At 40.5% G+C, this 13,920-nt stretch overlaps 2 protein-coding genes across 2 annotated transcripts in view; one reads left to right on the forward strand and one right to left on the reverse strand.

Annotated features, from left to right (window-relative positions):
• The window catches only part of LOC149284303 (alpha-L-iduronidase-like), a 47,597-nt gene that overhangs the window by 32,108 nt on the left and 1,569 nt on the right, over positions 1-13,920 (reverse strand). The window contains exon 2 of the mRNA XM_089496887.1: positions 12,676-12,816. Coding sequence (XP_089353013.1) covers positions 12,676-12,816 — 141 coding nt within the window. The remainder of the gene's footprint in view (positions 1-12,675; positions 12,817-13,920) is intronic.
• On the forward strand, positions 2,259-5,978 carry LOC149284304 (sulfate anion transporter 1-like). Its single transcript, XM_089496916.1, has 2 exons — positions 2,259-2,876; positions 4,455-5,978. Exons 1-2 carry the CDS (start codon positions 2,259-2,261, stop codon positions 5,976-5,978), a joined length of 2,142 nt encoding a protein of 713 aa, XP_089353042.1.

The following is a 13,920-nucleotide window of genomic DNA, read 5'->3' on the forward strand; positions in this document are numbered from 1 at the left end:
AATAAATAATTTTTTGTACAATTTTGGTGTGTAACTTACTTTTACTAAAAGTGTGTGGGGGGGTCATTTTCAGTTTCGGCTAAGTGAACCCTGAATTTTCGGTTTTGGTCCAGAATTTTCATTTTAGTGCATCGCTAAAATAAATAGAACTATTTTATTTTTACTTATCCAGAATCCTGAATTTGTAGTCACAAAACTTTCTAGGCCCAGAAATCAGTGAGAGGAAAAGTAAAGGTTTTGTGTCATTTACTTTTTTTTTAATCTGCATATCTTATTAAAGGCCATATTTTCTCACAGTGAAAAATTAGTGCGGCCCGCGCACGTATACAATTCTGATGAAGTGGCCCACTGCAGAACAAACTTAGACGCCCCTGTTATAGTGCATACTAGGTAATTTTGGGACTGTGTTATCACCATGATTCAGCAATAGCTGTCTGCAACTTACAAATAAATTTCTGTAATTATTCTAAATTACCATGTCATATAAAAAAAAAAAAAAGACAACATTCTTGAGCATAACATATTTAAAAAGAGGTTAGTTGTAAAAAAGCAGTTTCATTTTATTGAGCACTAAGCCAAACAAAGCAGTAGCTCAAGCCTTTAAATGGAACTAAGGTGACCACATTTTATTTCTGCCATTCAGGGACACAGTATGGAGCGGATGAGACTACGCATACAGGCGTATCTTACATAGTTCTCACATAAACACTGACTCACATATGCATACACAGCAACATACACATAAAATACATTTTATATTATGTAAAATTATTAGGAAGCCTTGGGAATCATGTTGATTTCAGATTTAATAATATATTTATATTATCTAGTCATTACTAGACATGCTAAAAATAATTAACCCATCTAGTACCAGACATGAGCAGTTTCAGAGAATTAACCCCTCTATTACCAGACATGAGCGGTTTCAAGGAATTGATACCTACATTACCAGACATGAGCATCTTCAGAGAATTAACCCCTCTATTATCAGATATGAGGAGTTTCAGAGAATTAAAACCTCTATTACAATACATTACACACCATCGTCACACAAACAGGCAAACAAAATAATTGAAGTTGTTTCCTTTGCCAGAGATAGAACTAAAATGCCAATCAAGGCTGCTACCTAGCAAATGCTTTGTTTGCAGTTCAATTGTGTTAAGGGTTGCGTTCTTATTAGGGTGATCAGACGGAAGAGAGTCCCATTGAGGGACTGCCCCAGGCCACCCTAAGCAAACAAAGGAATTGCTAGGTAGCAGCTTTGATTGATATTTTAGTTATATATATATATGGCAAAGGAAAGAATTTCAATTAACTCATCTATACTATACCTGGGAAAGTTTGAAAATTAGAGCATTTAAGCGCAATACAGATGTAAAGAGAAATTCATCCTTCTAAAGGTATTGGTTAGCCAAGAATATATAGTTGGAGCCAAAGTAATCCAAAGCACAAAAGGCTATACAGGCCATTGTATGAAACTGAGAGGCACAATAAATAACAACCGGAGGTCCTAAAACAATAAAGAATTTATTGACCCCCTTTTTGAGGGTCTTCACTCAATATTTCCATTTCGGAAACTTGGGTTTTGAAGGATTTTTGCACGATAGACATTCCTGTATTGAAGGGTTTAAAAATATCTTGCAAATGTAGGAGACTACCAGTGTGGAACTGTCATGCTACTACTCTCTTCACGCTCTGCTCACCCTCCCTAGATGAGGAAACAAGGCCCTGCAACCTTTCTTTCCTGATCACACCATGTGAAAACCATGGTGCTTCTTGCAGTGTCAGCTTGTCACTGTAAAAAGGGAATAGCTATACTTCTGTACAGAGTGTGGTTACAATGCTGTCAGCTCAGCCCCAGCGATACTGGCTCTTGCTCACAGAGTAAACTGGAATATTGAGCAAAGTATTGGTGTTATAATTAATGAGAAAAGGCGTAGGAATGAACAATATATATAAGATACGGTATAAATTAAAGATATAAATGCATAAAAAATTATATAGATGCACATTACAACGAATACGAATTTCATGTTCACTGCAGATATTATGTAATTATATTATGATCCTCAACCATATTGGTTGCTGAGCTATATTGGTTGCATGGTTGCTTGCATGGTAATCTGCCAAAAGTATGAAATTCTTGCAGATTTGAAGATTTCTTATATATTCTGTTCAGTAAAGCTTCCCAACTTACGTAAAACACTGTACTTACGCAACCTGTCCTTTTGTATTTTTAGGACACATCCTAAATAAAAATGAAAAATGAAAGTGAAGAAAACCACATGGATGAGCATGGGTCCCATAACCAAATTCAACTACAAAGAAGAACCAACAACACAGTAAATGTATGGAAGTCTCTGAAATCAAAGGTGAAAAAGAAATGCACGTGCACTAGTAAAAGTGCAAAGAAGACATTCATAGACTTTTTCCCTGTGATACGGTGGCTTCCTAAATATGATTTCAAAGAAAATACATGGGGTGACATCATGTCTGGTCTAATTATTGGTATCATACTAGTGCCTCAAGCCATAGCCTATTCACTCCTAGCAGGCCTAAAACCAATTTACAGTTTATACACCTCGTTCTTTGCAAATTTAATTTATTGTATAATGGGGACATCTCGACACGTGTCAGTAGGCATTTTTAGTTTGCTAAGTCTAATGGTTGGTCAGGTCGTAGACCGAGAAGTGTTGCTGGCAGGTTTTGACCTGGATGATGAAGATTCCCACAAATTTAACAGCCTAAATGCAAGTGATGTGATGGATGTCTCCAGTGTTAACATTAGTCTGGGCCTAGTGGACATCGAATGTGGAAAAGAATGCTATGCGATCAGTATTGCAGCCGCTCTGACATTTATTGCTGGAGTTTATCAGGTAAGATTCTGCTTTGTTTTTGAAATTCATTTTAACAGGAATCTGCTGACCTTTATAGTTAGCTATTTTACCAGCACATCAATACAAATGTAATTTTCAGTGTGCATTAAACATAGGTAAATGATAACAAGGCTGGTACTTGAGAAACAGTGGCAGTACTACGTATAATGATCTTCGAAACATAATCAACCTTGCGTAAAATACAGAAAAATTGTATATTTATAGCAGGCAATGGGCAACTATGAAATATGAGATTTAACTACCATTTACAACTGTGAAGATCTACACTATTTCCACAGGCTTGGAGCATTCTAACCATTTAAAAGATCTGCAATGCCTTAACAAACACAGATTTTATAGAAAATAGTACAACGTTATACGGTAATGTAGACGTTATGAGTGTTTTGCCATTTGTTGCTGCAAGAATAATACAAGGGACAGAGAAGCTCAGAAGGAAAAATATGATATTTGAAACCCATGTTGCACTTTGATAGGCCTCTTGATGTTTATCAGACAATCAGAAAGCAGCTAGAACTTAAACTAGTATCACTTACCAGAAAACATACAGTTGAGAATGTGCCTTGTTGGCTATAAAATAGAACAATAAAACTAAAAATGCCGATATCAATAACATATTTTTGCTGTCATATGAGTTGAGCATATGAAACACTTTAGGTGTCACTCAAGGTATCTTTATGTGGGGTCATTGACCTACGTCATGAACTTGAGTAGGAGTTTGGCAACCCTTCTTTGAAAAGCAAAACGTTGCAGTGTTCTCATTGACAATGTCCTCCTTAAAACCCTATTTGTGTTGCAAATGTAACACTTCTATTATTGACCATTCTAGGGTTCACTCTAAAGATCTCAGCTGTACTGTGTTGTACCTCTCACGAGTGGCAGATATAGGATGATAAATGTAATACGTGCAAAGGTCACTGATAAGACAGCATAAATATTTGCTATAAAAATGGCACTGTCTAAAATGTTAATGTTAAAATCAAGAATTGTTTTCGGTTTAGACTCCCTTTAATCCCTATAAATCACAGATGATACTGTTAAGGTCAGATCTTACATCAAAGCCAGCCATGACTAGTGCGACCTGTGCAATGGTTTTAGAATGGCACATGCATGGGTCCAAGCGGTATAGATTGAGAAATGGATCAGAGGTCCAGGAAGTAACCTGCTAACTTCACAAGCTATACTATAAGTCATTGACACTCAAGCAATCATTGTGAGAGTTCATTCATCTTTTCATTGATGAAGATAAAATGCAATTCAAACAAATCAGATATGGTTACAAACAATCCTTAGAATTCTGAAATATATAAAGAGTGTATAAAAGTCATATAAGTAGCAAAGTGATCACTTTATATAATGAAAACCATGTATTATATGTAGAGTGTAAAATTATAAAGATAATGGAGTTTGGCAAAAGGCTCTTCAAAAATGTTAAATGGGTAATATTTACTAGTGTAAAAGTAGTGTTCCCGTTCTGTATTTCATTAGGGGACAAGCCACAAATCATTGTTGTTTTAACACAGGAACATCAAGAATCAGCTGTTTCTTTTCTCCCTACAGGTTTTAATGGGCATTTTTCGCTTGGGCTTTCTGTCTGTATATCTGTCAGAACCCATGCTAGATGGATTTGCCACTGGTGCGTCACTGACAATATTAACAGCTCAAGTGAAGTATCTTCTTGGAATAAAAATCCCACGTAGTCCTGGTGTAGGAATGCTCGTAACCACATGGATTAACATATTTACAAACATCCATCATGCCAACATATGTGATGTAGTTACCAGCGCCATTTGCATCTCTGTGCTCGTTGCTGCTAAGGAATTAGGAGATCGATATAAAGACAAAATTAAGATTCCTCTTCCGACAGAGTTAATAGTAATCGTAGTAGCAACCTTGGTATCGCATTACTGTAACCTGAACGAAGTCTATGGTTCCAGTGTATCTGGTGAAATTCCAACCGGATTTATACCACCCAAAGTCCCTAATTTGGGGTTAATAGGCAAAATCGCAGTGGACGCTATCCCTCTAGCTGTTGTAAGTTTTGCATTCACAATCTCCTTATCCGAAATGTTTGCCAAGAAATATGCATATACAGTGAAAGCCAACCAGGAGATGTTTGCCATTGGATTCTGCAATATAATCCCATCATTTTTCCACTGTTTTGCCACAAGTGCAGCTCTTGCAAAAACTCTAGTGAAAACATCCACGGGGTGTAAAACACAAGTATCGAGTGTTGTAAGTGCCATAGTAGTACTGCTGGTCCTTCTTTTCTTTGCACCACTTTTCTACTCACTACAGAAATGTGTCTTAGCCTGCATAATAATTGTCAGTTTACGTGGTGCTTTGAGGAAATTTAAGGATCTTCCAGCTCAATGGCGCCTAAACAAAATAGATGCAGTAATTTGGAGCGTCACTGTCGTCTCATCTGCCCTGGTCAGTACAGAAATAGGTCTCATGGTAGGAGTGGTCTTTTCAATGGTATGTGTTGTTGCACGTACTCAGTTACCTCGAGTAAGCATGCTTAGCCACATTCAAAACACCTCCTTTTATGAAGAAGGAGACAAATATGAAAATCTTTGTCCCATTCCCAAGATTAAAATCTTCCGCTTTGAATCGCCCCTGTACTATGCAAACAAGGGGTATTTCTTACAATCTGTGTACAAAATGGCAGGGATGGATCCAGCCTTAGAAATAATTCGGCGGAAAAAAATTGAGAAAAAGGGGAAAAAACAGCTGAAAAGAAAACAAGTAGATACCACAAAAGAGATGGATCAAGGTGATACTTTCATACAGCTCGTACACAAGCAGGATAACATCCAAACCATTATTCTTGATTGCTCTTCCATAGCATTCTTAGACACATCTGGCATTAGTGCAATGAAGGGGTTATTAAAAGATTATCAGGAAGTCCAGGTCAGTCTTCTTCTGGCCTGCTGCAATACATCTGTAATTGATTCCCTTAGCAGAGGTGGGTATTTCGGGAAGGAAAACAAGGGTATGCACAAGTTGGTCTTTCATACAGTACACGATGCTGTTCAATTTGCTAGACAGAAAGAATTTTCTATGACGGACTCAACTGTTTAGACATACAAAGGATTATTAAGCACCACAAAAAGACTTAGCATTGAGATCAGGACTGCCTTGCTGTTGGGCAATCATGTACCACCCAAGAGATGCAGAGTTTAGGCCAATAGAGGACTGTGAGGGACTAAGGTGTGTGCTTCTGTCAGCACAAAGCCCTAATGCTGACAGCTGAATAAGCTGGGATATGATGTCATATTTCAGCCCTCAGTAGTCTGAAAAACATGCACTCCAAGGTCATTGTCAATATTTGGGTCAGTGCTGGCAAAGGCACTGACTTTGTTCCCTCGAGTTGGTGAAGAGATACCAGATTTAAGGTAGGCTTCTGAGTGAGAGATGTATACATACCAGCTAAAGGGCAAGTTTCTGAAAAAAAATCCCCCAGGCTGATACTTGGAGCAGAGCTGCCTCTGATTGAGATAACTGAGCCTGTGCAGGAAATGATGAACAACCGGGTGTGTTAATATTATTTTTGTATGTTCTTTTTATGCGTATTACTGCCTTGCATTCTTTATAAAAATACTATGTAAATATTTACAATAAATCAACCTTGTACGTATCACCTTCCAAAGACTTGCTTTTTTTTCACAGCAAAGAGATTTTCCTAAAGAGACCTTTATTTCTAGAAATCCTTTGTGTGGAAAATGTTTAATATGTTAGCAATGTTATATGCTTTTCAATTTTACTATGTGTAGAAATAATGCTAATGAAGCTAGTAGAATCTTTACATTAGTAAGGCATGCTTTTGTCCATGTCCAGCTTTTCTACATCCATAGTTTTTATAAGATCCTCTTTTCAATTATTTTGGCAGAATAAGCAGGTAGAGCATGGAGGAATATAAAGGTTGGTGCAGATGGTGCTGTGAGCTCTACTCATAGCTCTGGTTTGTATATGCACTATTTTGGGATTCGGCAGTTGTTGTGAACCTTTCAACTACCTAAGTTTACTATGCATTGTGAAGTGTGAATGTTACTATGGTAAAAAGAGCTACACTGACCCTGAAAAAAGGAAAAGTTAAATCTATGATATGATTTACAAGAATTATGTCTGTATTAGGTGCGCATTATACTGGGCCAACTCAACCCTTCTTGTAGATGCTCATTGGGTTTGGGCTTTTCTAATGCAAAGTGAAGTCAGTGAATGTTCAACCCATTTGGTTTAGTAAAAATGCTCTTGAATTATAGTTCTCAAATACGGTATATAATATTAAACTCAGGACAAAACGAGAAGATACAAGTCCTGCTGAGCCAAGTCCCCATTGCCTTCACCGATTCCAGATTCATTTTGATCTGATTCCAGATTCTCCAAAACTCTGGTTGGACTGTGACCAATAATAAGCACTGATATTTAAAAAACAATGAACCACAAATTAAATGGTTGAGCTTTTCAACTGATAAGTTGGCCTACAGGTCATTTGTCCTGTATGCTAGAGGACTGCATTGGGAGGCAAAAAACTTGCGGGCGCGGGCGGTCTTTCTGGGGCTGCGGGCGGTCAGGCACTGTACCTGCGGGTCCCGGTAATCCCGCGCAGTCCCGCAAGGACGCCTTCTCGCTGCTCCATTACAGTGTCTCCTATCTTGCTCCGCCCATGAACAAGGCGGAGTCACGTGATGCGACGTCACTTCCTGTGACTCCGCCTTGTTCCTGGGCGGAGCAAGAGAAGAGACGCTGTGAGGGAACAACTCGAGGGCAGCCTTGTGGGACTGCGCGGGAAATCAGGTAAGGAGGCGGGCGTGATTGGCCACAAATGTGGCGGGCTGGATTGGCCACAAATGTGGCGGGAGCGGAACACCCACATTGCGGGAGTGGGATTCAAAACAGCGGGAGCGGGATTAAAAAGGCAGTCCCGTGCAGGGCTCTACTGTATGCCTTATTTCCAATGGTGAAAAGCCCCAAAATGAATAGCTGTAAAAAAGATAAGGAAAAAAAGATATTGCTGATCCCTTTTAGTCACAGAAAGAGATCCTGTAGAATAATGAAACTTCTAAGAAGAGACATTTAACTGCATTGATGTCCCCCTACAATAAAGCATTGACAGCTGCTCCACACATTTTGTTAAAGTGGGGTATTGTAGACAGGCCCGGACTGGCCATCGGGCACACCGGGCATTTGCCCGGTGGGCCGGGCCGGGCCGGGGCCAGATTGACTTAGGGGCTGATGGAGCTGCAGCTCCAGGCCCCTACCTTAAAATAGGCCCAGTCAGGACCGGACTGACTGGGCCTATGCGGCCGTCTTTAACGCAGGGCAAAAGGGGCACCTGCCCCTTAAGCCCGCAGCAACTGCGACCGGGCCCGCCACTCTAGCAGCGGGCCCGCTACTACCTGGCAGACGCACGCGAGCAGCGTCTCTTCTACAGCCAGGGGAACGCAGGAATCCAATGGAGTCATGTGACGTATGTCACGTACGTCACATGACCCTGCTGTGCATCTGCTTCCCCTGTGCAGATCCGCGGAAGTCTGCGAGCGGCACATACGTCATCAGTCCAGGTAAGGGGGTGAGGGAGGCTGTATGGAGTATGTGAGATTGAATGAAAGAGTGAATTAATGAGTATCTGTGAAGGAGTGAGTGAATGAATGTATCTGAATGAGGGAATTAATGAGTATCAATGTATGAATGAATATCTGAATGAGTGAATGATTATCTGTGAATAAGTGAATAAATATTTGTGAACGAGTGAATGAATATGTGTGTGTGATAGCATGGATGTGTAAGGGGGGGCAAAGATGCAAAAGGCAGACTGTTTTGGTGGCAAAGATGCCACAGGCAGGCTGTTTTGGTGGCAAAGATGCCACAGGCAGGCTGTTTTGGTGGCAAAGATGCCACAGGCAAGTTGTTTTGGGGGCAAAGATGCCACAGGCAGGCTGAGTGAAACCGTCTGTGAAAACCCTCCGGATGCGGGTGTCAGTGTGGCAAAGCATGTCCTGGTGTTTGTGATTGGGTGTCAGTGTGGCAGAGCCTGTCCTGTTGTGTGTGTGTTTGGGTGTCGGTGTGGCAGGGCCTGTCCTGGTGTGTGTGTGTTTTGGTGTCGGTGTGGCAGAGCCTGTCCTGGTGTGTGTGTGTGTGTGGGTGTCGGTGTGGCAGAGCCTGTCCTGGTGTGTGTGGGTGTCAGTGTAGCAGAGCCTGTCCTGGTGTGTGTTTGTGTATGGGTGTTTGGGTGTCGGTGTGACAGAGCCTGTCCTGGTGTGTGTGTGTTTGGGTGTCAGTGTGCCTGTCCAGAGCCTGTAATGGTGTGTGTGTCTGGGTGTCAGTGTGTCAGAGCATGTCCTGATGTGTGTGTGTCTGGGTGTCAGTGTGGCAGAGCCTGTCCTGGGGTGTGTGTTTGGGTGTTGGTGTGGCAGAGCCTGTCCTGGGGTGTGTGTTTGGGTGTTGGTGTGGCAGAGCCTGTCCTGGTGTGTGTACGAACACAGAAAAGAACCCCAGCACTCCAATCAGCTTCCAATCCTTAGGTTACTTTATTCAAAGAAAGCAAAACAAAAAAGCAACGTTTGTCAAGCTCAAAAGGCCATGTTTGGCCCAAACATTGCTATTTTTGTTATGCTTTCTGTTTTTGTTTTGCCCTTTTTTCCTGCTAGCACCCAGCTTCCTGGGAGTTGAGTGCTGAACCATTTCTTCTTTTTAACTGTCCTTCTGTGTGTGTGTGTGTGTGTGTGTGTTTGGATGTTGGTGTGGCAGAGCCTGTCCTGGTGTGTGTTTGGATGTCGGTGTGGCAGAGCCTGTCCTGGTGTGTGTGTTTGGTTATCTGTTTCCTTAATTTACAGTAGGAACTATTTCATTTTTATTTATCCAGTAAATTTGTAGTGACTTCAGGGGACAAAACATTCAAGGCCCTGAAATCATTTAGTGGAAAAGATAAGGTATTGTGTTATTTACTCTATAATATTTATTTCAAGGATTAGTCGCACTAAATTGTGGCTTCAGGCTTCCCATGTTGAATGACCAAGTATTATGTATATGTATGTACATATATGTTTTTTCATAAAAATGGGCTGCTCAGTCTGAAATGCCCGGGCCTATTTTTTGTCCCAGTCCGGCCATGATTGTAGATAACATTTTAAGAATGTCTGCATTTCTTAATTCCTGAGCTCATGCATTCAAAAGTACATTACCGTTTTAGAAGGTGTGCTGTCATAATCATGACCTGAGGTGCTTAGGATGCATGGGAAGATGCATGGTGTGGTATTTTTGATGTCTATCTTTAGAAACAAATAATGTTAAGAGGGTCCAATCCGATATGTAGTACTTATTGACCTTCTTGCTCTCTCTAAGAAAGCTTGAGTTTCACCTACCCTTAATTAAGATGCCTACAGGTAAAGAACAGAAGTCACAATGGCAGAGAGGCAGGAAATAGCCTCAGTCGTATAGCAATCTTTGGAAGCATTTGGCTAAGGCCAACTTATAAACTTATTCATGAAAACATTTACAAGAAAGTCTGACTAGGTTTCTATAAATCATTAATCTCACCGTCGTCAGTGAGATGTTTTAAATATAAAGGTAAACACGTTAACTCTTTCTAGAATAGGTTACCGTACAAAATTTGGTATCCTGCAATTTCATCTTCTGCACATGCGTTACTTTATTACGTGCACAATCAGTGTGACATGGGTTTGTGGGTGAGAGGACTACTACACACATTAACAGGGAAAGTAAAGGGACTGTTTTATATTACGTGGCACAGAATGACAGAAGACACAAGATAAAAATCTCCTTGAGGAAGACTTGGTCCCTTAATGAGAAATGGTTGCTGTGTCCTTTAATAAAGAAGGGAAAAGTTTATGTCGATTTTTTTTTAGTTTCTGCACTTATATGCTGTATACATAGAGTACAAATAATATACAGAGATGATGATTTTTATTCTAAAGTCTTGGTCAAACCTAATGGAGGGCTTGACAGATCAATGGTTCCTTGGTTTTTTTTCTTATTCATTTTCAAATCCAACCACAGCTGCACTAATGCCCCCATGCTCATACATAAAAAAAAAAACATATGTATTATAATAAAATAAAAAGTTAAAAACACAGTTATAATTCATAGTTAAACTAGATTTTTTTATTATATATATATATATATATATATATACCGTATTTGCTAGATTATAAGACGAGGTTTTTTTCAGAGCAAATGCTCTGAAAAATACCCCTCGTCTTCTAATCGGGGTCGTCTTCTAATCAGACCTCAAATAGAGGTCTGATTATGAGACTAAGATCCAGATCCCCCGCACCGCTGCAGGGGACCTGGATCCTCCTGTCTCCCACCCCCATTTAACACCCCCCAACACACACTTACCGGTGCTTCCTGCTGTATTGCCGGGGCAGCGGGTTGACGTCTACGCGATTGGCGTAGACAACGTCCGCTGCAGCCGGAAGGAGGTGTGGCTAGCAGCGGGGGTTGTCTGCGTCCGTCGCGCATACCTTTCCCGACTGTCAGAGATCTGATCTCTGACAGCCGGGGAAGGTATGTGCGACGGACGCAGACAAACCCCCGCTGCCAACTCCACCTACAGCGGAAGGAGACGTCAACCCGCTGCCCCGGCAATACAGCAGGAAATTGGAAGCACCGGTAAGTAAGTGTGTGTGTGTGTGTGTGTTAAATGGGGGCATAGGGCATTTCTGGAATGCCTTATACCCCTATATGCCACTCTGGCACTTAGGGGGTTAAAAGGCATATTATGGGGCAGAGTGGCATATAGGGAGGTATAAGGCATTTCAGGAGGCAGAGTGGCGTTAAGGGGGCATTTAATAGAGCACTCTGCCTCCTGAAATGCCTTATACCTCCCTATATGCCACTCTGCCCCATAATATGCATTTTAACCCCCTAAATGCCAGAATGGGATATAGGGGTATAAGGCATTTCTGGAGGCAGAGTGGCACATAGGGGGTCAACAGGCATACCATGGGGCACAGTGGCATATAGAGGGTTAAAAGGCATTTCATGGGCCACCGTGCCATATTGGTGTGGCAAGCCTGGTGGCAGATGTGCGTAACTGGGGGACAGGTTGGAAAATACAAGGAAATAAAAACAAAAAAAATATTTTTCTCAATCATAGCTTTTATTTAAAAAAAATAGTTTACATGAATTAACATTTACTGGTAAAACTTTTTTCCTTTAGGTCGTCTTATATTCAGGCTTTTTCTTTTTTCCTAAGTTAATATTCAGATTTTGGGGGGTCGTCTTATAATCGAGCAAATACGGTATATGCGCAGACAACCTCTGCTGCTGCTGCCACAGGTACTTCCGCCAGGGCTTCTATGGTGAAGCACCGAAAGGTCATGTTACACCGGTGCTCCTTCATAGAAGCCCCAGCAGCAGTGGCGCCAGCAGCGGAGGTTGAGTGCATCCTGCAGACGTCCACCGGCTGCCAGAGTGGAGGATCTGGGTCCCCTGCAGCTCTGCGGGGGATCTGGATCTTAGTCTTGTAGTCAGACCTCTATTTGAGGTCTGATTATAAGACGACCTTGAATGTAAGACAATGGGTATTTTTCAGAGCATTTGCTCTGAAAAAAACCTTGTCTTATAATCGAGCAAATACGGTACATATATATGCACAGGGTGGTACTGGGAATGACTAAGCGGCTCTGGTAAAAATGACATACATATGTCTACCAGTCCACCGGGCAAATGTCATATGGCCAGCTGAGGCTTGCATATGTAAATATATACCATACATATTTTCTGTAAATCAGTAAAAAAAAATGGTACTCACAAAACCGTGACAAGGTCCAGCAACCAATGGATTCTAACTTGTACAATACCGTTGTAGGGTACAGAGGAAATATACGCCAGGTTCAACTTCTGGTCCTTGCCAAGAAAGTACATCTCTGATTTATCATGGGGCAAAGGGGGGCTGCAGAACAATGTTTTGTTTAAAATATGAAAGTTTTGCTAATATAGCCATTAACAGCATATGGATTTGCACACATTTTAAGCATGAAAAGAGTGTCATGTTTTTGTAATGTATCATTATGAATCCCAATAAAAAAATATTGTATATATTTTGAAATATCTGATGAACACATGTATGCCAATGTATAGTTCTAACCATGGGTGTTTTACTTTACTGACCTACTGATGACAGGCATATACACTACTGTGACATGACTTTTGTGTCACCTGGCCTTTATAAAGTGCCACCATAGCCCTTAATTATCACTCTTTAGGAGGTACAGTCTGTTGGATTCCATATATCCCAGCACTTTTTTCAACTAATGTTTTTTCAACCTTTCTAGGCGCTCATAATGTTTGGGCTATTAACCCCTTAAGGACCGGGCTAATTTTTCGTTTTGTACCCTGTGGGACCGAGGCTGTTTTGACACTTTTGTGGTGCTTGTGTTCAGCTGTAATTTTCTCCTCACCCATTTAGTGTACCCACATAAGTTATATATTGTTTTTTTTCCAGGACAAGATGGGCTTTCTTCAGATACCATTATTTTGATCAAAACTAAAAAAAACATGGTGAAAAATTGAAAAAAAACACATTTTATGACTTTTATTTGAAAAATCTTTTACTCACCTAAAAAAGCAAGTAAAAAAACTAGCTAAATAGATTCTACTACTTGTCCTGAGTTTAGAAATACCCAATGTTTTTATGTTTTTTTGCTGTTTTTTGTAAGTTATAGGGCAATAAGTACAAGCAGCGTTTTATGATTTCCAAATCTTTTTTAACAAATCTGGTCAGTCTGCCTCCATCTCCTCTTTGGAATATCTTTGAAGCCGGTTAACTCAATTTAACCCATTCAAACCATATATTTTTGAAAACTAGACACCCCAGGGTATTCCAAATGCTGTTATTTTAACCCTTTCCATGCACCAATTATAGAACTACACTTTGTCAAACTTTGTAATAGTAATTTTTTTTTCACACAAATTGTACTTTAGTTATAGATATACAGGTTCTGGTATATGTCACTGTCAAACAACACCCCAATGTGTGTTCAGGAACATCTCCTGA

Source organism: Sceloporus occidentalis, unplaced genomic scaffold, assembly GCF_023333645.1.
Source record: "Sceloporus occidentalis isolate IW3139 unplaced genomic scaffold, rSceOcc1.0.p SCAF_95, whole genome shotgun sequence".
Taxonomy (NCBI): domain Eukaryota; kingdom Metazoa; phylum Chordata; class Lepidosauria; order Squamata; family Phrynosomatidae; genus Sceloporus; species Sceloporus occidentalis.